Raw genomic sequence first — 27,946 nt, 5'->3', positions numbered from 1 at the left:
GGGCAGAAAGACTACTGCACTACTCACACAAACCATCCAAGAGTAATTTGCAAAATGTTTTGCTGAAGCATTTTATTGAAATGATTACATTTAAAAACAAAACCCATATATAAGTATGATGGCTGAAGCAATGTTAAGGTAGAGGGAAGAATAGATAAAATTTCAGTGTAGCTTATTTGGTTTTAATGAAACTGATTACAACAGGCCTAATACTCAAGTCATGTGGCACAATGGTAAGAGTCTAAAGCCCAGATCTTAATGATTTAAATTAAAACATCAAAGGTAACAAGAGGGATCATGATACTGAAATTGGTTTTCAATTGAATAAAATCTACCCCAAACAAGATTAATGAGCTGCACAGGGAGGACTTGCTTACTGTTGGCAAATTTCTCAAGCCCAGTGATGTAATCCAAAACTTCCCATTAAACAACTTCACTGGCAAGGCAGCAATATTTTCGACCATCACTGCCAACCACAGCTGCTTTTAGCCCTACAAAATATTGAATGGTCCATCCAGAGCATTTACAGTCCCATAATTCAAAAGTCCTAATCAGGGCTAAACACCCAGAAGAGGTCACTCTGAACAGGAACTGTCAAATATAACAAATGCCTAGTAATGTAGTTTGGCTGTTACTATTCTCAATGCAAATGACACGCAGCAATTAGTTGATCATAACAATGCAAGACAAACATTTTTCTTTTTCTCCCCAACCCTCCACCCCACAGATTGTTTCAAATAGTCCATTTGAGCCAAAATAATACGACTAGCACCAATGAAGAAATTGAATTGTTAGCAAAACGAGTCAATCCACTGATGGAATTTTGGAACAATATCCTGTACTCCTCACTTCCACACACACTGACGCTTTGATGGTAACTCGATCTAATAATATTGCAAATTCACCACTAATGCCAAGGTTGCTGTGAATGAAGTGTTCGACAGGACTGTACAACCACAACACTAAATTCACTAATTTTGGAACAATACACAGCACATTGATCTGCTCTGAACAGATTACAGTGGTTCAAAGTCATTGCTATCTTACATGACCATTAAACAGCTAAATACCTCAAAGAATGTAGAATCAACTGCACAGGTGGCTAATTTGGACTTTGTCAAAGACTAGCACACTATGTTCTCTGGCAAGGCAGCACAAATCAATGGGTCATCACTCCCTGTTTTACTACCAGCAACTAGAAATCCTCCAATGCAGGTCCAAAATGTCATGAACCTAAATTCATTTCACATCCTGCCCTGGAGGGTGTTAGCAACGAGACAAGTTGTGCAATGCCTCGAATGAAAATGGTCACAGTGGAGAGGAGGGGTGGGGATGAAGCAATCCCAATTACAGATTTCCCTGGCATGTTAGCTACTCCATTTCACTGTTACAACTCGCACATGAAGGAATTAAATACAAGAATGGTCTTCAAGGCAGAAAGGAATTAATTCAGAAGTCTCAGGAGATGGTGAAGTGTGTCTGATGTTCCAGAATAAAGGCAAGTCAGCACCTGGATGATCCACAGCTGCAGAAAAGACAAAATTATCAAATGAACCATTAGAGGAAAATCATTCATCGAACCTGGAACTACAAACTTCAGCTCCTTGTGTTAGCTTCTCCAAGTCAATCACTGTTCTATTACACAGCACTACAAGTTTAGCACATTTGCTGAGTCAATTTGTGATTGGGGACCTGGAAGTGATTTTTTGCAACACTTCACATTGTTCACCTACAATGACAACAATTAACTCTCATTCAAGCTTTAATTATGAAAGGATCCCCAAACAGTCTAGGACAAGAGCAGCTGGTAAAACAGGAAAAGACACAAAAAGTTACATGGGAGTTTCACCATCCAGCTCTGACTGAAAACTGTTTAAGATCTTGTCCTCAATATTAGAACTGAATCAAAAACAAAGGTGTTCCAACTGCAACAGTTCCATTTACACAGCAAAGAGAGCCAAGACTCAGGAAAAGGTTTTTTTTTTAAAAAACCCAGAATTTGATTAGTGGGCTTTAAAACAGCCAGACGTACAAGATAGCAAACCAAATAGATTGAATAAAAATGCTAATTTGATCAACCAATAAATGAATGTCAAGAATTTTTCACAGTGAGGATGTGGCATAAGATTTGTATAGATGGAATACAATATGCAATTTAGTCCACTTTGAAGAGCACAACTCTAGTCCTGACTTCAGCAAGAAAAAAAAGCGCCACAGGAAGAATTCAGCTCAAGCAGCATCGTGGAGGAAAGATGACCAGTGTAGAGGAAGAGATGAGACAGGGTGCTCGACACCACCCATCGGCCTCGGCCTCATTTCTCTCCCTACTCCCAGTCTTGATACAGTCTCAACCAGAAACAAACCTCGACCATTCTTTGCCTCCCCCCCCCCAGTATTTTCTGTCTCTTGCATCTCCAGAAACAGAGGTAACTTATTACACACTGGTCTGACCAAGAAAGGGATGAACCTTCCTCACATTGCATTACATCTCGTTTAAGGTGTTTGCCAAATCTTGAAGCAGCCACTGAGGGAAGTGCTCCTTCATTCAGTTATGTGAAAGCAACTCCAACTGCTCAGACATCATAGGAGTAAAATACAAAAGTCTGCATGGAAATAAAAACACTGGTAACAAGTAGAAACCCAATGCTGGAGAAATTCAGCAGGTCAAGTGCTTCTTAACAAGGTATGAGCAAAATGTAGTCAGATGAAGGGCTCAAGCATGAAACACTGTTTGACCTGCCGAGTTTCTCCAGCATTGGGTTTCTACTTGTTACCAGTGTTACGTCATTCACAAAAGTAGGTATCACCCGCACACAATGGGTCCGGGCTTAGTCTCAATTGTGCTTCAAAAGCAGGACTCCACACTGCACCCGGAGGTTAGTCTTGGTTGAAGCCTTTGCTCTGATTGGCGTTAATGAAAATACCCACCGGACTCAGGGCTCCTTGTTCCAACACTTCTCCCAATCAACAGACTCCGCCAAGCTTTGGAATACCAGCACCTCTGGGGCCTTGAGGGATCTGCACGTGCACAGAAATCATTAAGGGTTAACCCAGTGGAGAATTTGACACAAGATCATCATCTGCTGGTAGAAAAATCCCACCCATCCTGATCCCTCCTTCCAGCACCAAGCCTGAGGGTCACAGTTCCAAGAAAACATCCACATTTCTTTTTTTTAAAATTTAGACATACAGCACAGTAACAGGCCCTTCCAGCCCACAAGCCTGTGCCGCCCAAATACCCCGATTAATCTACAAACCTCGTATGATTTTGGTGGGAGGAAACCCACGCAGACACAGGGATAATGTACAAACTCCTTAAGACAGGACTGTGCTAGCCACCATATTAACAGCGCCATCCATAAATTTGGTTTAGAAAGGGATTCTATCACCTTTAGGCATCCTCTGGAGAAAAGATGCCCATCTCTCTAATTCTACGAGTTACTTTCAAACTAATTCTGCTCCGACAATTTAAAAAAAAACTTACTCTTTCAGGTCCCTCAGTTTTATACACCCCAGCTTTAACTTCATTAGCTAAGGCCATCTCATCCTTTATATCACTCAATGTTGTTCTATGATCACAATTTCTTTGGTAAACAAACAAAACAGAACACCATCAGCATAATGCATGAGCTCAGACTACCACGATTTACATGTGCCCAAAGCTACTATCCAGCTGCTGCCAATCTTGGCTGACCAGTGCCCACCAAAGAGCATGCAATCAATATTGCATTCATATTCCTGGGCATGTAGAAGGGTTCATTCTTGCTGTTATATACAGCACAAGTTCAATTATCCAAAATCCTCATTTATCAGAATTTTTTTTGGGGGACCAGGAAAAAAAATAAGAAATCCTCATGTATCTGAAAATTTGAACCCAAATTACTTATTTTTTCCAGGTTTTTTTTGGTGAGAATTAAATATTATTTCATGCTTAAAAACCCTCCCTCGGTGTTTGTTACCCTTTAAACACTGTGACAGCGATTTGCTTTTGCTACTGGGCTGGTTTTTTTTAAATAACCAGCTATCCAAAATAGGCCCGGTCCTGACCATTCTGGATAATTAAAGTTGTCCTGTACACCATATAATTCTCTCATCACAGCTCAATACAAATTCCATGACTGACCTGGTGAGAACCTTTGAACAGCCATTTCTCTGGATCAAAAGGCTCCTTATAGGGAGAAAACAGGTTTTCAAATAATTTGGATTGTTCCTTAAATGGAAGAAAAAAGATGAAGATCAGATATTGGTCAGCGCAAATCAGACTGTGCAGCAAGACTGCTTTTTAATTGTCTATCTACAGCATATCCAATTACTCCCATTATAATAAAACCAGGCACAACCATCATCCGATAAGTATTAAGTCAACAGAACTTCCCCAATTTCCCCCCTGCAAACAAATGTTTCCAAAATTCTTCCACTTTTCACATTATATCTTGGTTAAAAATATTTTTGTACTCAAAGGAATCCACATCCTAAACAAAGTTTTCTCGTCTCATCCAAAGCTCAACTAGAAGACAGACAGGCAGAAAGCATTAACTTGCTTCACAGCCATATAGAGAACAGCAGAGCATTGATCAGGCACAGGACATTGCAAATCCAAGGAGGGAGCTAACCCTTGCAATGCACTGATAGCCCTGTGTGCTCTACTGATCAATATTGGTAGGCATGTTGATAAAGACCAAGGGTAGGATTAGCACCTCAATTTATTGGGATGGTTTTTCTGTAAAGTTGCAGCAAATCAAATATTCACTGTTGGGTTTAACGAAGCAAAGGTACACGTTATATTTACACATCATATCTTGGTTAAAAATGCCTTTGTTCACTTCATTAGTTTTTGTAGTCGTGTTACTGACCTTTACTGGAATCTTCTCTCGACCAACAGAAAGACTAAGATTAGATAAAAGATTTGACATTTCAGGTATACCATTCAGAGCCTATGGATAGAGACAGTAAACAGTTTGTGAAACAGAGAAATGTAGGCTATTGAATCCTGTAATCCCAAAATGAAGTTGCCCAGTACAAAACTCATGTCAGTTCGTTATAGAATTATAGGCAACCCAGCTAATGTTAGATACGTACTGATCAGTTCCACATGGGATCTGAATGAATGCAATTCAAAGAATACAAGCAGACCTAGATTTTTTTTCCCCTCCCTAATCTTAAAAATACATCTCACTTATCCTGGTTTTACCCAATGTAATAAAAACACAAAATGCTAGAGAAACTTAGCCCCCATAGGATTTTGATAAAGATATATTGCCACTTTCGGGCCTATGCCCTTCAAGGAAAAAGGAAACAGAAAGAATAAAGACCTGGGGTGGGGGGCACAGACCAACAAAATGTGCTAACTGAATAATGATAAGAGGAGAGAACTGTTTTTGACTCCGTGAAAGGAGACAGAGGGAAATGGCAGAGAGACAGACAGGGGGGGGGAAAGGAAGGCCACAGGAAAGGGGGTTAAACAAAAGCCAAGAGTTAATGCCATCCTGATAGAGGGTGTCCAGATGGAAAATTAGGTGCTGTCCTCCAATTTGCTGGTTGTCTCCGTCTGGCAGTGCACAAGACCATGGACACGTCAGCAAGGGAATGGGCTGGGGAATTGAAACTGGTAGCCACTGGGAGGTCCACACTATTGCTCAATGTAACTCAGTGGCAATACTGGCGAACTGGCTTCGTAGATTCCACTACAATGAAGGTGCCTTTTCAATGCAAGTTGATGTGACAAATATTTCTCTACAGTGAGAGCAAGCAGTAAAAAAAATACAATCAATGTCAAGCAGTCCGTATTACATCCCATAAAAGCATCAATATCCCCCTTTCCTACTGCGGTCTGTTTGAGTTTTTGGACATTTTAGAAAGTCAACAATAATATGAATTATTAAAGCAAGGTAAATAGAGGTGCCCAACCTTTTATCCAGGATTCCGAACACTGGCAACCTCCAAAAACTGGCACTTTTTTTGATAGATGACGTGACACCTAAGTAATGTTAATTTCCCTTCATAAATTCAGAGGGAGGCCCTCCCCGCCTAGTCCCCATCATTCCTGCCCCCATGGCCACCCTCTTTTACCTTCGGTGGAAAGGTGACTGTACCAGCTGTATGGGGGATTATGGGTAACGAAGATAGTCATTTACCACATTGAGCGGTCGCCACAATCCAGTGAGGCGCTCCGTAAACTCCGGACTCGACAGCAATGCACCCCTGCTGCCATGTTGGGAGTTCAATTGGGGTGGGGGGAAGAAGAAAAAATAGATGGCACTGTGCTGTTGGGGGGTGCCTGAAGGCCACACCGATGAGCTGGTGGAGTGCCTGAAAGCCACTGGCGTTCAGTGCCACCGCCCCAACAACCAGCTCCTCCTGCAGCTCTGCACCAAAGGGGTGGCTACTCTTACCTCGCGCCTGAGCCCACCTGACCCTGATTATCCATCTCTTGTATAGATGGAATACAATATGCCGGCTGCCTTTTTGGCCAAGCTCCCAAGCCACCCTGTCACTTCCAACCCGGCCTAGGGCGCAAAATAGTCTGGCACTAGCCCTCGGGGGGGGGGGGGGGGGGTAACGGACAGTGGTAGCTAGAAGTAAGACACTTACTTAAAGGGACCAAAAATCAAAATGATTCCAAAATGCGGAAAATTCCAAACAACTGTAGGTGTCCGGTCCTGACAATCCTAGATAAAGGGTTAGGCACCTGTAAATGGTGGATCATTATCATTATCCCCACACTGCTAAGATTATTCCCAGAAACCTTAGGAAGGCTGTTTGGGGGAAAAAAAATCATACGGATAGTTGTAAAGAACAAATACTGCAGACTTGTTCAAAGATTGAATTGTGAACTCCTACTTTATTATAAGGAGTGAAACAGTGTTTTTTTTTTAAATATATAATTTAATATTTTGTGCTCGCTAACACTTTGCTCACCCAACAATGAAGTACTTACCTTCACAGCCAAATGACAAATACAAATAAATTCAGTTATTTTAACAAATAATGAATGCACAACTTTTTTGGGGCAGCAATGGAGTGAAGAGATTCTTACTTGTGCTTTCTTGCGCAACAAAAATTTATTTTCCACTTCAAGTTCTGCACCCTTCTCAGATCCCCCCTGGCTTTTGTACATCAGCTTATCCAGATTCATGGGAGCATTGACTGGAGTGCTGGACTTCAGGTCTTCTGGTGACTTTATGAGACTGGACGTTGAAAGGGGATGCAGCCACTGGTCTAGCTCAATCTTCTCGGGAGCTGCCATGCTTTTGTTTGGCTGATCTGTCTGCACCCCGTTCTTGTCCTTCCCTCCTTGTTTGAGGAGCCACTCGTTGATTGCTTCCTTTTCACAACTTCGCCCGCACACACACGCAGAGAAGCTGCTGCATTGCTCATTCGCTTTGCACACATCTGCCACTTGAATTGGCAATGATAACTGATGAAGTCGTGGAGCATCATTGGGTGAAGGATGCGGCGACTTCTTGGTACTCTGGTGCTCGCTCAGGCACTTTAGCTTCCCAAGGTTTTCTATTTCTATTGCTTTTGTCTGAACCCCACAGCAACTAATGCAGGATTCAGATTGGCTTGGCTTCAAAAGCCACTCGCTGGTCGTGAACTTTTCTCTGAAAGGGCGTGTTATGGATTTCCACTTGTCTTCATTGTCGCTCATTTTTTCAACATGCGTGTGCTTCACACCAGAGCCACTCATTTTCTCAGGCATCCTCTGTTCTTTCCAGTCCTGATCCATGACCTCCACGTCAAATTGCTCTACTAACTCAAAGGTGGAACTACCAGATGAGTTGGTACATTCTCTTACAGGAGCTTCCTTGGTAGGATCAGATTTCAGCTCAACAGGAAACAGCCAATGCTCAAGGCTTTCATGGTGGCCCCAAGCCTGTAATTTGTAGTAATTCAGGTTGGTTTGGTTCTCATGAGTGGAATTAGTATATTGTCGCCCGAGAATTGTTTTCTCCGTTGCATCATTTTTCTGCTTGCTGGAAAGCAGCCAGTGCTCGAGGCCCTGTCGATTACCCCAGGCCTGCTTTCTATAGTAGTCTGGGTCCTTTGGACCCAGATTACAGCTGGTAGTGGTTTGAGAGGATTGTTGAGTGGTGTGCTCAGGCAGGTTGCTCCTTTGGTTACCAGAAGACAACCAGTGGTCAAGGTCCTGTTGACATCCCGAAGTTCTCAGATTTGATGGTGAACTCTGTGGGGGGAAAAAAATTAAACAATACACACATTTTACAATTAATCTCAACATTACTACAAAATTTTTTTTTAAATTTTAGATACAGCAAGTAACATCCCCGTGCCACCCAATTATGTTTTGAAGGGTGGAAGGTACCGGAGCACCTAGTGGAAACCCACTCAGACCCAGGGAGAACAGACCACTGCCTTCACTGACTGGCAGAGATTGGGTAGTAAATGTTTTAAAGACCTTTTTCATTGGCAACAATTTTGCATCTTTCAAACAATTGGTAAAATGTAATTCACCAACTCGTGTTTTTTTTTTAAAAGATATTACAAATTAAACTCTGTTTGATCTCAGATCCCTGATTTTCCAAGAATCCCTGAGGCGACTGTTCTTGACATCTTTTTTTTTATCTACAATCTTCCCATAAAGACTTAATATCTCTTATTTATGATCATTTGGCTCATTTCAGACTAGACCCCCCCCCCATCCCAAGTTAAAAATCAAGAGCACCTGGGTGCAAGATTTGAATCTTTCATTGTCGGATGGGGTTTGGGACTCCATTATTAATTTGATTAATACTATTTCCTTTTGTGAACAACATTGTTTGCTGCAATTTAAAGTGGTACACAGAGCACATATGTCTAAAGTTGCCACTCAGACACAAATCCTCAATGTGACAAATGTTAAAAATAAGCAATGCTTCTTTAGTTCATATGTTCTGGACCTATCCTGGCTTAGAAGAATTTTGGAAAGATGTTTTTCAAACACTATCAGTAATTCTTCTAAGTTTAAAAAAAAGGAACCTTGCCCTTTAATTACTCTTTTTGGATTACATCAAGATGTTGATGTATTACTGACTTCAAGCCAAAGGTGAATTTTATCTCTTATGCCATTGATAGCCATTTTGATTAAATGGAGAGAATACTCCAACTACACAATGGCTAAGAGATATTATAGCTGTTTAACTCTAGAAAAAATTAGATATGTTATCAAGGATTCAAATGTTAAGTTACAAAAGACACGGGGGCCCAATTATGAACTATTACCATAATCTTAAGATTTGGCGTTGTCATGGAATTTTGGAACCATGTTGTCCCTCTCCAAGTTGGTCAGTTGATTCATACATGTCAACTTTCAATCTTGCTGGAGGAAGGGGTTTGGACATTTTTCTCTTTGGGTTTTTTGTTGTTGTAAATTTTATTTTGTTCTCACGATTGTGCTCTGGATTTCCATATTATGAGAATATTGTATAATATTTTACATTTTTTCCCCAAATTTTGTCACACAATGGATAATTGCACAATTGTTGGTATTGTAAAACGTCAATAAAAATATTTTAAAAAGTAACTTGTTGCAAATAATGCTGATTTGAACCCAAGTCGCTGGTGCTGTAATAAGTTCCTTTATATCAGCAATACCAGACTGACCGATTTTCCATACCAGCAGATATTATTTATTAACACGAAATCACCTTTATTTTTAAAAAAGCCAAATGCTGCAGTGTCACATCTCAGTGAACCATGCGTAGGAATTGGGCAGGGTGAAATGCGAACGCTACCAGGTGTGCCAACACAGCGGGTCCCACCAACAGTTATGGGGTTTTTGCTGATAAGGCAGTGGTACTCAGCAAATCCCAAACCAAACACTATAAATACCTGTCTCCCTCATTCAAACAACTGATTTGGATCGCTCAGGGATTTTAAAAGCAGAAATCTAATTTACCTACAAACCAGTTCCTCAACATGAAAATTTAAAGCATGGAATTACAAATTAAATATAACACTTCAATTCTCCACTAAAGAGAGATGAACAAAGACTCAAGCCTCTAGACAAAGAAGGAACACAAGATGGCTCTTCCTGGGTTATGCACAATGTAAAACTGAGAAACAATGGTCACACCAAGAATTTATTGGCATCTTAATTCCATAATGCACCTCTGAACATTCAGGATGTTGAGAGAACACGCATCTTATTTTCTTTCAGCACTCGGGGAAAAATTTGGATCACTGATTTCAGTCGTACATTCTTGTATAAATGCCTGCATTTTTACTTCCTCCTCTCCAGTTACCCAGAATATCACTCATTCCAAGTGAGATTCCAATTTACTGGTGTAAATTATTTGATTGCTAATAACGTCATCTCCTCTACACTGGAGGAGCAAGCAAATTGAGACCACTTTGCAACCATGAATCCTGAGCTTCCAATCACCCACCACTATCTCCCTATCACACCAACTTCTGCCTGCTAGACACTCCAAAGAAGCTGCCCACCTTCTCAAATTTTATTTTCATGCAAGACAACTGCTAGTTCATGGTCTCAAGCTGCTCCTGGCTGCTTCAAATACAACTGGTGGGCTTTCGGAAACAGACTCAAGCATGCTATTGTAAATAAAAATCTACAAATTATCAATCCTTAACAGAATTAAATTTTGTATTTGAGGAGTTTGCAAGTTCTCTTCCTACATTCGAAGACATGCAGGTTGATGGATTTTTGAAAAGGGTATAATCGAGGAGGGGGGTGCACACTCAGTTCCACTTGCATGCCTCATGACACTGAGACTTATCAATACCCACCTGGGCAGGCTGCATCAATGGACAATCTTGTATACTCAGGAATGGCATTCGCACAGAAGGAGGGCTGCACAGCCAGTCAGCAAACGGGCACTCATTGGCATTGGGGAATGTCTTCTGCAAGAAAAAAAGCCAACATTAATATTCAAACCCATGAATACAAAAGCCAAACAATCTGGGGACTGCAGTCAACAATGCCTGTGAACTCATTCATCAGAACACTGATTGCAGGTTCTGATCATTGAATCCTAACACTGAAGTGGCATATTAAATGCTTAAAAAATTTTAAAGTTCAAAAGTTTCTTCCTCAATGGTCAAAAATACAATTTCCAGACCACAATATCCCAGTCTGTCACATTTATAATCATCCTCTACATGTACACTGAGGCATCAAAAATGCATTCCCCTACAAGAAGCAGAAAACATACTTGCTGTTTTTCCCTCAAAATGAAAGCTACCATTGGATTTGATCAGTGACACTGAAATACACAGCGTGCTCAACAATATATTATCATCCTATAGTGTAGACCTCACCGCGTCAAATTTAAAATATAAATGAAGATTGCCGCAATCCAAATGTAAAGATAATAGCTTACACCTCTTTTCACAATGTGAACACTTTCTTATCTACAACTGAAATTAAAAGGTGCAAGATAATAAACAGTAGACAAATGCATAAAATTCAGATCATAACTTTGATCATTATACCCAATAATCCAAGGTCCAATTTGCTTACAAATAATTTTATACTCCAGAAAACACTGCTTTACATTTGGACTGAAACCAATCCACATGCTCAATTTTAGAGTTACAGTCCTTTAGGAGTTCTAAAAGCAAGCCTGCAATCCCCAAATTTGTATTTAAATCCTGGTGAAAGAAGCATCTATTCAGCAACTTTAGCAGCATTCTTATGGCAATCTATAGTAATTGCACAATTAAGTATTTGCACTTTGTGTACTCCAGTGGTTTTCAACCTTTCTCTTTCCAATCACATCCCACTTTAAGTAATCCCTATGCCATCAGTGCTGTGATTAGCAAGGGATTGCTTAAAGTGGGATGTGGGTGGAAAGAAAAATTTGAAAACCACTGTTTTAATTGTACCCAATTGACTCATTATGTACACGGTTTCATGAGGAAATGGGCCAATGACAATTTTTCTCAAGCAAAATATTTCAGTAACAATTGGGTTTAGAGCAGTGGTTCTCAACCTTCCCTTCCCACTCACATCCCAATTTAAGTAACCCCTTACTAATCAGAGCACCGATGACATAGGGATTACTTAAAGTGGGATGCGAGTGGAAAGAGAAAGGTAGAGAACCACTAATGTACACACTGCAGCAACTAAACCGGAACACAGCTTTTGGGTACTGATATCATCAAAAATCAGTACTCAGGAACTCTATTTTTAAAATCTTGGTTTACCTTTGTCAACATGGGAACCAAGTGGTAATCCAGGTCCGCTGCCATCGTGCAAGAACTCCTGCAATCTCTTTCTGAACCCTACATCAAAACAGAAATTAATTTAGTCCTTTGATTTACATAAACTTGTATTTGTCACAGCTGTCAAACTTTGCGTGTGGTTATTCACAGTACAAAACACTGATTTGCTGTCAAATATAAACTGTGTTGGGTCATCTCTCTCATTTGCTATGTAAAATAACATAGGGCCCAACCCGGACACTTACACCACCCGCCCCCCTCCCTCCCATTAAGAGGAGCAATCTTTCTCAAAGATACCACACTGGTAACTGGCCAGTGAAGTTGAATTATTATCAATGAAATAACACATCCTTCAATTTGTGAACAGAAAATAAAGGATTTTTTTCCTCCATTTTTCATGCACCCTCTAAATCAAAAACTTGAGGTTCTTTGCACCACAAAATTATAAAAATAACAATTGCCTTAATTTTAAGAAAGGTTATTACCAAAGTTTTGATGGTTCCGAAGCTTGTAATGGCTTGGCGGAGTGAAGGGACATCTGCTTCAAAATTCAGAATTGGAGATTCTTCTGGTTTTAGTGCTAGGTTCTTCAATCTGAAGATGAAGTTATCGACAGGTAATAGAACAGAACAAGTACCATATATATGCCGATGTATAGGACGATCCTTGAAACTTAATGTCATCTTAAAAATCTGGTCGTCCTATACAAGGGGTCTAAAATACTTATCTTGACAAAGTCTCAACACTGCTGCCAACTTCCTGCTGGCTCTGATGCAATCTTGCACATGCCCTGTTAGTTATTTGAGAAGTCTCAGTGATACTCCACGGGGTCCATTTGCCAGTCCAACTACTGTTGGCTCTGTACGAGCTTTAAACAGCCTGTTCCAGGGGCCAACACAGATTTCTTTTAAAATATCCATATAAAATTTAAACCTTTAAATGATCATTTGTTATTAAAATATTGTGATTTGCTTTTAACAGCATCCATTGGTCAGTGACAAGATTGTTTTAGGTCATCTTATAGAAACATAGAAGATAGGAGCAGGAGTAGGTCATTCGACCCTTTGAGCCTGCTCTGCCATTCAACGAGATCATGGCTGATCTTAAAGTTCAGTACCCCGTCCCCGCCTTCTCTTCGTAACCTTTAATACCCTTATACTGAAGAAACAGATCTAATTCCCTCTTAAATATATTTAATGAACCTGCCTCTACTGCCCTCTGTGGCAATGAATTCCACAGATTCACCACCCTCTGTGTAAAGAAATTCCTCCTCATCTCGGTCCTAAATGGTTTGCCTATTATCCTCAAACCATGGCCCCGGGTTCTGTATTTTCCCATCATTGGAAACATCCCATCTGCATCCATTCTGTCCAGTCCTGCCAGAATTTTATAGGTCTCTATGAGATCCCCTCTCAATCTCCTAAACTCCAGCGAGTACAATCCCAATTTGCGCAATCTTTCCTCATAAGTCATTCCTGCCATTCCAGGTATCAGCCTGGTGAATCACCTCTGCACTCCCTCCATTGCAAGAACATCCTTCCTTAGAGAAGGTGACCAAAACTGCACACAATACTCCAGGTGGGGTCTCACCAAGGCCCTGTACAGCTGCAGTAAGGTATCCTTGTTCCTATACTCAAACCCTCTTGATATGAAGGCCAACATACCATTTGCCTTTTTAACCACCTGCTGTACCTGCATGCTCACCTTCAGAGACTGGTGTACAAGTACTCCTAGGTCTCTCTGCACTTCCCATCTCTTAATCTATTGCCATTCAAATAGTAATCTGCCCTCCGGTTTGTATTACCAAAGTGGATAACCTCAATTCTGGGCTCATCCTATACATGAATTGTCTTATACAATATGGTAATATTGCATAAAATTGCCTTCTGTCTGCCCGCTATTAGTGTCCTCCAGCACCTTTACAGTAAGAAACAGAAGCAAAATGACAATATTAATGAAGCAGTAGAATGTATTAGTTATTTAACATTTTGTTTGGAGAAATTCATTGAAACCCATATTCCTCACGAGACAAAAATCCCACTCTCTTCAGGTAAAGGTTCCATTATTGTCATGTAATACTACATTTATAATATAATATGCATGAAATTATTTAATTTTTGTCTACTGGAAGGCAGAAAATCGCCACTTTGTCCAGCACCCCTCACAGAAACCTACAGCACCTTCTCCCCTCTAAGCTTCCGAGATCAAACAATCTCAGGTGTATTCAGGCTACACAAGCAGTATGTTCGATCCATGCCATCTGCCAACTGTCCCATTTTTCTGTTCACTTCCCGCCGCTAACTTATTCCCACTGCCACATCCTTCAACATCCCTTTGATTATGTTGCCACTTGTCAATTAACAGTAATCAATTAACCTAAGCTTCTTCTGAGTCTTTGGGATGGAAAAACTGTGTGCAAACCAAAGAATAAAAATTAGATCCTGGAACTATGTGGCAACAGCTCTCCAATGTTGCTCCAATAGACAACTAACAACACAAGCCTAAGAGATCAGCTTATATTGCATATCAGAGATTGCTTTATATAAATTCCTATTTAAATATCGCAATTAGTACCAATGGCAATGAAAAGTTGCCTGAATTTAAAGCATCTCACCTCTCCAAGCAGGCGGTAATTTGATTGGTTGGATGGTTATTTTGAGGATGTTCCAATTGATGAATAAGGCAATTGAACTGACCAAGCAGCTGGGAGGAAATGAAAATTCCATTTATAAATGCATTTGTACATTATACTGTACTTACATTAACATGTCAAAAATTATTTTTAAATGATCAACTGGCAGTCTAATGTCACATTAAAGAACAAATTATTTGAAGATACAAGTTTCAAAGCACACCATATTTAGCTCATGTTGCAAATAAACCCATTATCTGTAATACAACAGGAATGTACTGCATTTGCAAAAACTCAGTCCATTAATCTTCTTTGAAGGAGGCAATAAGCTGAGCTCGCCTCATTGCAAACGCCGGTTTCACAGAAAGGTGATCAACTCTTAAAAAAGTGTTGAAGTGAACCGACAGATTAGTCAGTTCAAGGGCAAAGGGTCATAAACGGTAAGTATTTGCAACAACCTTTCCCTGTGACTTCACTTTCAGAAGTTGTGCATGTGCAGGGAGCCACTTCGCAGCAACAGCAAAAAAAATAAAGCATCAACCCAATGAAGCTGGTCCAACTGAAAAGAGAAAGACAAATGGGAAAGTGGCACCCAGGGGTGTTCATTTTAATGACTCGATTGAAGGGTCACAAAATCTTTATCTCAGAATATTTCAATCAAACTGATGAATTGTAACATAGAACTTTGAATTCAGAGGGATCGAATGATCAAACTCAAGCCTGAAACGTTGGTGATGTATCTTTACCTTTGCTACATAAAGGCACTGTTTGACCTCTTAACCACGGTGTCAACAGAATGCTGTTTTACCCCAAACTACAAAGATTGATTTGACAGCAAAGGCTCTTTTATGGCATCACTCTGAAACTAGATTGGATTGATACAAATAAAATCTAGTTTCATGGTAACGCTACTCTCCCTCTCCATCCCATGGCACTTTCCTCTGCAACTGGTCAACATTTGTTCCTTCACCTCTTCCTTCCCATCATGCAGGTGAGGCAAAAGCTCCTTCACACTTGCAAGTGATCCCAGGAATTAACTGCCAATTGGCCTTTAAAGTGTCAAGTTTGAAAGCAAAATCAGCTCAACGCTGGCGTCAGATGACATCACCTCACGCCAGGGATTGACGGCCTCGACCCCTAGTACGATGCTTGGCATCTGCAGATGCCGGTGTTGCAATCAGGCAAGTGTGAAATGGGTAATTGCATTGTGGGGTTGAAGTAACCCAAGTTTTTGCACGAGTGCAGGAAGATCAAAATGAAGGTATAAATTTTGCTGTGGGAAAGTCACAGTGGGGAAGAGAAAGAGGAAATAAGTAGCAATAAACAGCATAAATAGCAATAGCAGACAATTTTTAAACAGCGTGGGAAAATTGGTAGCACTATAAAGCACAATTTATAAAGACATGGGAAAAAAATAATGGCAGACCGGACTTCCCAGAATGCCATGCAGCAAAGAAATCCCTCTATGAATGCTCCATGCATGCAGCTGGGCATACACCCCTTTCTCTGCTGCATGGAACTCTGGGAGAGCAGGTCCCCCATCACTTCCCTCCCCCCACAGTATTTATAAATTGTACACGATAGTGCTACCAACTTTCCCACCTTGTTTAAAAATAGTCTACGGTTGCTATTTATTGCTCACTTTCCCACAGTCCCTTATAAAGATTTATACAAGTAGGCACAACAACAGGGACTGAAGGGTTCATACTATGCTGTACATAAAGCTTAATTATGTTATAATTAGGCATGATTAATTTTGTTCAAATATCATATTACATTGATCAGAATTTAGGGCAGTTACACCATCGCTCGATACATAATGACGACACCAGTAGAAGGTAGAACAGTCCTAATCTCAGGGATGGCTCTTTGCAAGTGTGAAAGTGTTCAGTGTCCCAGTTAGGAGTGGTCAAGTGTGAAAAGCCAAACCCCCATTCCTATCGCAGGACACTAAATGGCCAATTTAGTGGGATGCAAGTGTGAAAGGGGCTTAAGATTCACAAGCAAACCCCCCCCCCCCTGTCAAATACAAAGAATGGATGAATTTGGAGTTGCTAATCAGTCAATATATGGAGATGGTCAGCTGTTGTGGACCGACTTGCAAAAAGAAACAAAAGATCCAATATTACAAGTGAAAGGTGAAAATACGAGGAAGACAATGTGGGGGGGGGGGGGGGGGGGGGGAGGGAGGGGCAAGGGAAGAAAACCAATGTCGATCAGATATTAACCAGTCTGAAGGAATAATTGGATGTAGCTTTTGATTTATTTCCCAACCTGATTATTACTACAGTGTGAAGAGTTTTTTAAAAAAGTTCAGGACTCCAAACTCAAGTGTGTCGAGGGCAATGAGACAAATATTTATACAGTTATGGGTTTAATCATGTTAAAATATATCATGGGGAACGTTTTGTGAAATATTTTCAGAATCTCTAGTTTGATATGAATGCCAAAGTGTTGACTAATAAAGGTAATTTATAACTTTGATAATTAATTCTTTTTTCCTCTCCTTGCCAAACAGTTTCATTTTTGGCAGTGGGTTTAGATCTTTATATAATAAAAAATATTACTGTAATTTTATTTGTTTAATTGAGAATGCAGGGTACCTTGGATGAATTGGTATGATCGAAGTGTAATGTATTTTTTTTTAAACTTTTAAAATGTATTCTTATGTACTCTATTTTTCAATTTGGAACTTCGATTTCAATAAAAATACTAAAAAGAAAGAAAAGATATCACCTTTATACTTGTGCAACTAATGACACTTGCAATGGCTATGCTTGGGAGTGTTTTGACACCCCAAGAAGAAAACCATCTGACTAAATGCCTTGCTTAGGTTACAAGGACTTTTTTTTTATTTTTTATTTTTCACACCATAAATCACATTAGCCATGATATACACTATTTCTTTATCACACATATACAGTGACTTTTTCTCCCCCCCCCCCCCCTCCTCCCAAGCCACCCCCCCACCCCCCCCCCCTCATCCATTTTAGGTATACAATCTAGGTTGCATTAAGCCAGTCAGACAATGTTGTCATTCAACAAAAATACACCAGAAATTCTACTGAGTCCATTCTTTTCTTTCCTTCTCCTTCCATCAACTTAGGTAATGTTTGTCCCCGGTAGGTTTTCGCTATTCTATTTAATGTAAGGCTCCTATACTTGTTCGAATATTTCAATATTATTTCTTAACCTATATGTTATTTTTTCTAATGGAATACATTTATTCATTTAAATTTAGTAGTTTCTTCCTTTTAATTTGGTTATGTATTCCATTAATATTTAAAGTCATATAGTTCAGCGTAGCCCTTTTATATTTTGTTTATCTTCTCTTTCCGTTTTTCCATCATTACCTTTCCTCCTTTTCCATTTCTGTTTTCTTATTTTCAACTCTTTATAAGACAACATTCCTACAACATCCAACATTTTCCTTATTCTCCTATTTCTATCTTATTTATCCCCAATCTCCCCTTCCCCTCCTGAGTTGTCCTTTATCCCTTGTCGGACAACCACATCTCCCCTCTCCATTTGGATTTGCGAATCCACTCGCAAGCGTCAACTGATTTTGCAGTGACCGCTATTTCCCCCCCACCCCGCCCCCCCAGAAAAGATTTCACTTTTCATATGTCACAAAGGTCACTCTTTTAATTCCCTCCTTATTCTCTCTATTCCATTACCTTCCTTTATTAATTCTTGTCTATACTATCTATATTTTCCTCTAAGTACAGATACATTCACGTATGCACATTGTCTCTATTCACTCTTATACCTCTTTACCCGCATACATATCAATCGTGATCATTTTTACTCTCATTACCCGTCTTCATCCCTCAGTCTATTTTTGTCTTTACCCACATACATATCAATCGTGATCATTTTTACTCTCATTACCCGTCTTCCTCCCTCAGTCTATTTTTGTAATTGTTCTGCAAATTTTCGTGCTTCTTCTGGATCCGAGAATAGTCTGTTTTGTTGTCCTGGAATAAATATTTTCAATACCGCTGGATGCTTTAGTATAAATTTATACCCTTTCTTCCATAAAATCGCCTTTGCTGTATTGAACTCTTTTCTCTTCTTTAGGAGTTCAAAACTTATATCTGGATAAATGAAGATTTTTTGCCCTTTATACTCCAGTGGTTTGTTGCCCTCTCTTACTTTTTCCCATTGTCTTCTCCAGTACCTTTTCTCTTGTAGTATATCTTAGGAATTTTACTACAATAGATCTTGGTTTTTGTTGTGGTTGTGGTTTAGAGACCAATACTCTATGTGCCCTTTCTATTTCCATTTCTTGCTGTAGTTCTGGACATCCTAGGGTCTTAGGGATCCACTCTTTTATAAACTCCCTCATATTCTTGCCTTCTTCATCTTCCTTAAGGCCCACTATCTTTATGATATTTCTTCTGTTATAATTTTCCATTGTATCTATTTTTTGAGCTAGTAGTTCTTGTGTCTCTTTAGTTTTTTTATTAGATTCCTCCAATTTCTTTTTTAAGTCTTCTACCTCCATTTCTGCTGCTACTGCCCGCTCTTCCATCTTGTCCATTTTCTTTCCCATTTCTGTTAAGGTCATCTCTATTTTATTCCTTTTCTCTTCTGTGTTGTTTATTCTTCTTCTTAAATCATTAAATTCCTGCGTTTGCCATTCTTTAAATGACTCCATGTATCCTTTAATAAGAGCAAGTATATCCTTTATCTTGCCTTTCTTTTCTTCTTCTATTTCACTGTACTCTTCCTCTTCCTCTTCTTCTTCCTCTGGGTTGGCCATCTGTTGTTTCTTTGTTGCCCTTTCCTTCTCTTCTTTCTTGTTTCTATTGTCTTCTGTGGTCTCTTCTTGCTGCAGGTGTTCTGCAGCTGTCGTTGCCGGCTGTGGAGATCGACTCCCCAGCTGGTCCCCCCTCCCGTCGGTGTGTTTTTTTTTCATGCGCGGTTGCGCACTTTTACTCGGCTCAGCGAGCCATTTTTGTAGTCCATTATTTACCGACCTGAGGGAGCGGGTTTCTCTCTCTGCAGCTGGCCTCTTCGGACAGGTAAGGCCTTCACCTTTTTCCTCCTTTGTCTTCTCTTCCTCTCTTCTTACCGTTGCTTTCGATTTTTCTTTTTTTGTCGCCATCTTCTTTCCACCTTTATACTCACTTTTCTGTAACTTTTATTTCTGTGCCTTTGTGTTTTCCTTTGTTTTTCCCGACTTTTCTGGAGAGGGCTGGAGTTCACCGTCCGGCCACTACTCCATCACGTGACTCCTCTAGGTTACAAGGACTTGATGTACTGCTAACTGCTAAAGATAATGTGCAAGACCAGCTGCACAATGGTTTGTTACTGGGTCTTGTTACCTTCGACAAACATTGGGTCTGGAGTCCCAAACTGTTGTTCAGTCTCCTGCACTCAACCGTCACAGCTGCATGTAGAAGGTCAAATAAAACGAAGATTTGAACTTTGCTGAGTGTGATGTGCATTACAGCAGAATTTAAAAAAAACAGCATACAAAATTCTGATTTAATACCTGTGAGAATTGTAATGCAAGAGTCCTATATTATCCTGCATTATTCAGAATATCAGGTATACGGGCAAAATATAAAGTGAGCAAACAAAACATCACATGACCCTCGAATGCACAGTTCTTACCCAGTAAAGCTGCTGAATTTGTTGCTGCAGGGATTCCTCCTTCAGCTGTTGAACAAGATCAATTTGCTCCAAGAGGCAGACTTCCCGACTCCGCAGGCACTCCATATGACGGCTGATACAACTGTGAATTTGAAATTTTACCTGCAAAAGTAGAAATCAAACAGTGCCACACATTTCATACAGACATTAGTGATATGCTGCAGACTTTAGATTTACTTCAAATCATCCTGATTCCAAATTCGCCACATTTTTTTTTTGCGAACTACTTATTATCGCTTAGTCTGTTTTACCTCATGACTGTTTGCTTTCATTTCCTGGTCAGCCTGAAACACGTTGTTAATGGCCAGTTCCAGGTCTCGCTTGGCCTGCACACAATTTGTCAACAAATCCTTGATTTGGAAGTTGGTACTCTCCCCACCTTGGGCATGTGTTGGGTTCATTTTGATCTTAGCTGAAGAAAAAAAAGTTACAATAAATTCAACTGCAGATATGTCTGTGATAGATTAGCAGGGTGGGTCACACCTCACTAAATACCAGAACTTTTAAAAAAAAAAGCCAATGTTAAGCAGTTAACTCAAAAATATCCATAGGAGAAATAAATCTAAAAAGCTCTGTGCATGCTTTTTTAAAAATACGCGAGCCAGTAATTAAATACCTCAGAAAATTTTGCAAATCAAAATAGTATTCATAGGAATGGTTAGATTTTAAACAGCTCAAATTTCATCCAGAAAAGCAAAAAGTGCAAGTTTGGCTATGGATTTGGTCTTAAGAAAAGTAGATCAGCTCAGTTTCCAATTACTTTATTCAAATCGTTGCATATGGTTGCTCCAGCATTTTTATGATCGTCCGTATCGATCGATCATATCACAAACTGCATTGCAAACTTTAACACATCATGGTATAATTAAAGGAATATTGCTGACATTTGCAGGCTAGGAGATTTTCCAACAATCCCTGAGCAAAAATGTCTGAAATGTACAGCCCAAGGTGCTCTTCCCTTTGAAACTTAATGTACAAATGTTAAATTAAGGCAAAATCTCACATTAAATGATGTATATAGTAGTACACTTCTTCCAAAAGCACACAATTTCTGAAAAAAAATGTATATACATATGTAAAAATTAACTAATGTCTGTACTGATAGAATATGCAACTGAACTATCTCAGTCTAAAGATTCACAACCAAAATAAATGAATAAAAACCCAGCAGTAACACAAAACTACCCCAGTCCAACACTCATTGAAAATTCTTACTTTAGCTCGCTCTAGCCATAATATTTTGCTCATACCTTGAAGAGATCAAGCCAGAAATTTTAAACATCAATATTTCTGCTGCATAATATTCATCCACATGAGAAACAAGTTACTGAATTAATCTATAACCCATATTCGCCAGGTTAATCCACATAGAAACACCGAATTTCGTGGCTTGTTCATGACAAAAAATGGTGATTCATCTTTGCTGGATTGCAGATAGGTGGGTGCTCCCAATGGGGCCTGGTCTGCTCCCATCAAGGGCACAGCACTAACAGGCCTACTCTCAGCCAACAGGGGACGGGACGTGGCACCACCAACAGCAAGCGCAGGCCTCTGGCGAGGTCAGCCACGTCGCTGCCCGATCACCGCGGACCCTCCGCCCCTCGCCAGCCGCCGGTACCGTACCTGTTGAGCAGGAGGTCCTCACCCCACCACCGTCCCGCAGCCCTTCTCGGCTCTTTATAAGAGCGCCGGCGCGGTGACGTCACATGGCCCGGAGCCGACAGGCCTGACGTCATCGCGCCGGCACTCCGCCACTGGGAGACCGCCGAGGCGCACGTCGACAGCCCATCGCTGGGGTGCACATGCAAGGGGCTCGCTATCAGCTGGGCGGGGAGACCAGCTGGCCAGATAAGATTGTTCAATGCTGCAAATTTTTCCAAAGCACGTAAAATAAATTGATGCAACTTCTACCATGAGCAGAGTCTGTTCCAAATAAAAACTTTGAACCAGCTAGTAATCTCAAATTTGTTTAACAATAACACAAAGGGGATAATCAACAGCATTTGCAAATACTTACAGAAAATTTCAATGCTAACAGCAGTAAAACGGCAAACGTTTACAAACTTGCAACCTGAAGTTTCAATTCATGGCTTTCTTCACAAATGCCAATTCCCTCCTTGTTTTAATGTCCATGTGAAGTTAGCAGTGAGGAGAGCTAGTTAAGAGAGAACACTGTTTTAGTAGGCAAAATAACCCTCTGAAATTGAAAGAATCAGAATTTGTCATGAACATGTCACAAAATTCGTTGGGGCAGCGTTACAGTGCAAACATCTATAGAAACCACCCTACAAAATAAATAAATAGCGCAAGAAAAAGTCTAAATGCATCAGCGTCTGCACCCCACCGATTCCATCCGAGTTAACCTGCCAATATCGCGGGTCAAATCGCGCGAATCACACGGTCCGAAATGACACAAACGGACAGGGCGAGATTTCATCCGGGGGTCTGATACGTGGAGGGAGCAAATGCCAGAGCCCAGCCAAGTTAATTCACCAATCGCCTTCTGGTGGTGTGAAAGCACAACTGAAGGTGGGACCCCCCCCCCACCCCCCACCCCACCCCACCCGCCGCCTCTTAAAATGCATGTCGGGTTGAAGAAGTACCTGCAAATAATGGTGTGGTGTGAAAGGCTCCCAGGGTCAGTTTGGCCTGCAAATTTTCCTGTTTCCTAGGAGACTTGGCAGTGAGAAAGGGGCTAGAGGAATCTGTTGGCAGATGGGAAGAAACTGTACTTATGCCACTGGACGTTTGTCTTCAGGCTCCTGCACCTTTCTCCCAATAGTAGTAGAGTGAAGAGGGCATGACCTGGGTGGTTAAGATCTTTGAGGCCACTTTCTTAAAACACCACCTTGATGGAGTGAAGACTGATACCTGTGATGTTGCAGGCTGGGTTAACAACCCTTATACTGTGGAGAGCATTCTGTCAGGACATCTGTAGAAATTTTGGCAAGTCTTCAGTGACACTGAATCTCCTCAAACTCCTCATAAAGTATAGCTGGTAAGCCTTCTTCCTGATTGTATTGACATAATTATTCTGGCAAAACAGGAGGTTCTTCTGTTTTCAGCTGCAAGTTAGAAACCAGACAACATACATGGTCAAGTACTGAAGGACTATGCAGACCAATTGACAGAAGTCTTCATGGACATCTTCAACATCTCACTGCAGCAATCCATCGTTCTCGCAGGGTTCAAGACAGCCACTATCATCCCAGTACAAAAGAGGGCGATAATAACAGGCCTCAGACTGTGGCAGTGATCTCCACCATCATGAAATTCTTCAAGCATCTGGTGATGGAACACATCAAGGCACACTTTCCAGAGGTGCTGAATCCATTTCAATTACCTATGGAAGAAACCATTCCATAGCCAATGCTATAACCTTCTCCCTTCACTACGTCCTGAACCACATGGAGAACAACACCTCATACGCTAGGCGTATTGACTTCAGTTCAGCATTTAATGTGATCATTCCCAAGAGGCAGGTGAAGAAGCTGTCCTTGCTGGGACTTAACACCCCTCTGTACCAGATTCTGGACTTCCTAACAGAAAGACCATTTTCCCCAGTCAGTAGCAGAACATCAAGCACCGTCTCGCTGAGCACTGGCACACCTCAGGGCTGTGTGCTCACCCCGCGCCTGTTCACACTACTGACCCACGACTTCATAGTCAGATCTAGCTCCAACAGAGTCATCAAGTTTGCAGATGTCACAAAAGTAGTTGGACTCATTAGCAACAACGAGAAGAGGTGGAAAATCTCATGATATGGTTCTAGAGTAATAAACCGAATCTCAACATTGATAAGGTGAAGGTCTTCAGGAGGACCAGGAATGACCACCCTCCACTGTACATCAACGAATCTGTAGGGGAGAGAATGAAAAGCACCAAGCTCCTCACTGAATTAGTGACCTATTATGGAGACTCAACATCTCCTTACTTGACAGGAAGGTGCAACAGTGACTGCACTTCCCGAGAAGATTGAAACGGGCAAGGCTACCAGCCACCATCATGTCAACCTTCTACAGGAGCTCTATCAAGAGGGTCGTGGCTGGCTGCATCATAGTGTGGTACGGTTGCTTCAAAGAAATGGATTGGAGGTCAATGCACAGGACCATACGAGTGGCAGAGAGGATCACTGGAGTCTCTCTTCTGCCCCCATTAAAATGATCTGAAGAGGGCGTGCAAAATCATTGATGACCCCTTCCATCCTGCAGCACCTCCCATCAGGAAGGAGATAGAGGAATATCAGAGCCAGCATTACGCTGAGAAACAGCTTCTTCCGACCGGCAGTGAGAATGCTAAATAACTGAAGGAATTGATCACACGAACCATCTGAGACTCTCAAATTCACAAAACAATATTTATTTATTTCTATATATGAATACTTGTCCTGCATATGTATTGTATGTCTGGTTGTGTGCATGTTTAGCACCATAGAGCTTGTGCAATCAGATGACAATAAACTTGACTTGAAGTTAGAGGCCAAAAGTAGAACAATTATGAAATGGAGGCATTAGCAATATTGTGTTATTCGAGTTATTGGTTAAGAAGAAGACGACCGCAGAGCCCACCTCACTGACAAAAGGCAAAGGAGGAAAAACCCAACCCCAACCCACCAATTTTCCCTTGCAACCACTGCAACCGTGTCTGCCTGTCCCGCATCGGACTTGTCAGCCACAAACGAGCCTGCAGCTGACGTGGACTTTTTACCCCCTCCATAAATCTTCGTCCGCGAAGCCAAGCCAAAGAAAAAAAGTTAAGACAATTTAATATCTACCCGAAAATGTGAACTTGGACATGCTAATAGTTTTCTAACATGCAAGATTGTTGTTAAGATGGCAATGGATGGTGAGGACCTACATACAACTGTCATCAATAAAGAGGTAGTAGTGGAGAAATTAGAGGGTATGAAGGTTAATAACCACCACCCCATCCCCAACCCGGTCCTGGTGATGAGAATTTATTGTCCTACACACAACAGTGTACTGATACACCACAACTCTAACTTGCTACATCCACAGAGGTACACGAGATACATCAACTACAGCTTTTTATTAATTTAGATGTACAGCATAGCTTTCGGCCCATAAGCTCATGCCACCCAATAATGCTCAATTAACCTACACCCCTGTAGGTTTTTGAAAGGTGGGAGGAAACCAGTGTGCCCAGAGGAAACCTACACAGACACGGCAAGAATGTGCAAACAGGGATTTGAATCCCTGTCGCTAGCGCTTAACAGCGTGGCGCAAACCGCTACACTAACCGTGCCACCTCCATAATAGGGGGAAGCACAGTTATCACAAGATACTAAGGCGGGAGAAAAAAAATAATTAAATATAAAAGGATAAATAAATATTCATAGTCAATGCAAGAAAAATTGTGAAATTTCGATAATACAGATAGACCTTTTTTTGTGGACCCAGAGTAATTTATGGATATGGTGGCATGGGGAGGTTCAAGAAACTGGTAGCTGTTGGGGGTAGGGGTGGGTGGGGAAAACTGTTCCTGAATCAGGCCTTCTACACCTACCTAGATATAAGAGCGAGAAAGGATTGTGTCTAGGGTGATGGAGATTTTTATGTTGACTGCCTTCTTGAAGCATCGCATCACAGAATACATTCCAGGGTACTGAAAAAAAAATGGCCAAACTCATAGCAGATACAATTGTGGTCATTCTTGATAGCATATTTACTTTGGCTTCAATTCTTTGTAGAAATTATCCCTTTCTTTGACAAAACAGAAAGAGCAACAGCTACTCCAGCCAACTAAGTCCCTCTGGTATATAAATTTCAAGCAACCCTTTTTTAAAATTGAAACCATCTAATCTTTCAGCATTTCCTTCTCTCTCATGTACCTTCCCTCTTCCATTTAAATTCTTTCCTTTTCAATCTTTTTATTCATTTTAATATACAACAAACAACGGGCAGAGGAAATAAGGATACACAATTTAAAAATTACAATATACAGCAATCAGTACATAATAGTATCTTCATCTCCCCATACGCAAACATAAAAAAAGAAAAAAAAATCACATTATAGTAAAAACCCCTTGTAATGAAGAAGAGAAAACAAAAAGAAAAACTGGAAAGGTTTGGATCAGCATTCATCAAACACAAGAACATGGTCCTCATCCAAAAGAGAGAGAAACTTACTGGTATCAGGAAGGGACAATAAATTAGAGAAAACGTCTGAAATTATATAGTACGAAAATATTGTATGAATGGACACCAAGTTTCTTCAAATTTAACAGAAGAATCAAATGCAGCTCGTCTAATTTTCTCCAAGTTCAAACAGGCCATAGTTTGAGAAAACCATTGAACTTTAATAGGCAGAGGGTCCTTCCATTTAAGAAGAATTAGTCTCCAAGCCATCAGGGTGGTGAAAGCTACCATCCGATGAACAGAAGCCAGACAACGACCTACATCTGCTCCTAACGCTCCAAAAAGAGCAGTTAAGGGGTTTGGTTGTAAATCAATTGCAAGGATTGCTGAAAGAGTACCAAAGAGAACTGGACAGGACCAAAAAGTATGGGTCAATGAGGCCACATGAATTACACCTACCACAGATTGGATTAAAATAAGGAAAAATATGGTCATTTAAATACTGTATATCCAAACTATTCATTCCAATCAGTTCATATGGCAGGAAGTTCTATATTTCTCAGTAAAGAATTATATGATTTCTTTATCAGCTTTTAATAACTATGTTGCAATTATAAATCCTACTTCATTTGGAACATCATATTTAAAACCATCGGAGTGAACACCTTCAGAATGTGGGTGTTCTGAATGGGTGAATGCAGTTTCCTCTCCCCCCCACCCCCATACCCATCCCCTCCCCCCACCCCATGGCAAGGAATCCCATCATTTAGGCTTCCTTAAATACACCATTTATATATTGTATAGCAAGATATAACAAATAGTCAGGAATAAAGCAGACAAGTTCTCATCTCCAGTTTCAAACCTTTGTTTGATTTCAATATTGTCTAAACTACTAAGCCTTCCTCTCTCAACCTTTAACTTCATACATCATCGTCATTAATTATCCAATCATTATGGCTTAAGTTTCTCAATAAAGAGAATAGACAGTATGACACAATTGGCAAACATCACAAGATCGACAGCATTCATACCTGGACGTAGAAGTTTATTTAAAGACATGCTCAGCATATTCCTTGGATTTTGGTCTTATCTGCAATCTCCATTAGATTTAGAAGTTAATACTGTTAACAAATTAATCACTGTTAACAATGTGTTTCAATCCTTGGAAAGAACAGATATCAAACATTGCTCTCAAGAGTGAAAAAAAATCAAGAAAATAATTTAATACAAAATTTTAAAATACAGTTCTGATGAATCAATAAAATGTTATTTTTGAATACTTTGCATTAGTAATAAGCAATACTGAAAATCCAGCACTAAAAAATAAATTCAGGTCATTTAAACGAAGCAACTGAAATAAATAAATTAT

The 27,946-nt window shown here is 40.4% G+C and overlaps 2 protein-coding genes across 8 annotated transcripts in view; one reads left to right on the top strand and one right to left on the bottom strand.

Annotated features, from left to right (window-relative positions):
- The window catches only part of LOC138736354 (mitochondrial import inner membrane translocase subunit Tim23-like), a 42,851-nt gene extending 33,328 nt beyond the window's left edge, over window positions 1-9,523 (top strand). The window contains exon 8 of the mRNA XM_069885727.1: window positions 8,271-9,523. Within this exon, the coding sequence (XP_069741828.1) occupies window positions 8,271-8,338 (68 nt within the window). The 3' untranslated portion in view covers window positions 8,339-9,523. The remainder of the gene's footprint in view (window positions 1-8,270) is intronic.
- Window positions 56-27,701, bottom strand: ncoa4 (nuclear receptor coactivator 4). 7 transcript variants are annotated; one of them, XM_069885720.1, is made up of 14 exons: window positions 27,609-27,701; window positions 26,006-26,104; window positions 22,497-22,634; window positions 20,731-20,891; window positions 20,441-20,581; window positions 14,801-14,889; window positions 12,672-12,780; window positions 12,169-12,246; window positions 10,750-10,863; window positions 7,037-8,188; window positions 4,854-4,934; window positions 4,124-4,210; window positions 2,929-3,018; window positions 56-1,525 (listed from the first exon to the last, which is right to left on the bottom strand). In XM_069885720.1, the coding sequence occupies exons 4-13, from the start codon at window positions 20,878-20,880 to the stop codon at window positions 2,965-2,967; spliced, it is 2,055 nt and encodes a 684-aa protein (XP_069741821.1). In that variant the 5' UTR covers window positions 20,881-20,891; window positions 22,497-22,634; window positions 26,006-26,104; window positions 27,609-27,701; the 3' UTR covers window positions 56-1,525; window positions 2,929-2,964. The 7 variants fall into 7 exon arrangements, with proteins under 7 accessions (XP_069741821.1, XP_069741823.1, XP_069741822.1 ...); XM_069885722.1 differs by lacking the exon at window positions 26,006-26,104 and having other exon boundaries at window positions 27,609-27,695; XM_069885721.1 differs by lacking the exons at window positions 26,006-26,104; window positions 27,609-27,701 and adding an exon at window positions 23,351-23,456.
- Between the last annotated feature and the right edge of the window lie 245 nt (window positions 27,702-27,946).

The sequence above is a fragment of the Narcine bancroftii genome, chromosome 6, assembly GCF_036971445.1.
Source record: "Narcine bancroftii isolate sNarBan1 chromosome 6, sNarBan1.hap1, whole genome shotgun sequence".
Classification (NCBI taxonomy): Eukaryota; Metazoa; Chordata; class Chondrichthyes; order Torpediniformes; family Narcinidae; genus Narcine; species Narcine bancroftii.
The sequence above is the reverse complement of the archived record's forward strand: the minus strand, read 5'-3'. Positions and strand labels throughout refer to the sequence as shown.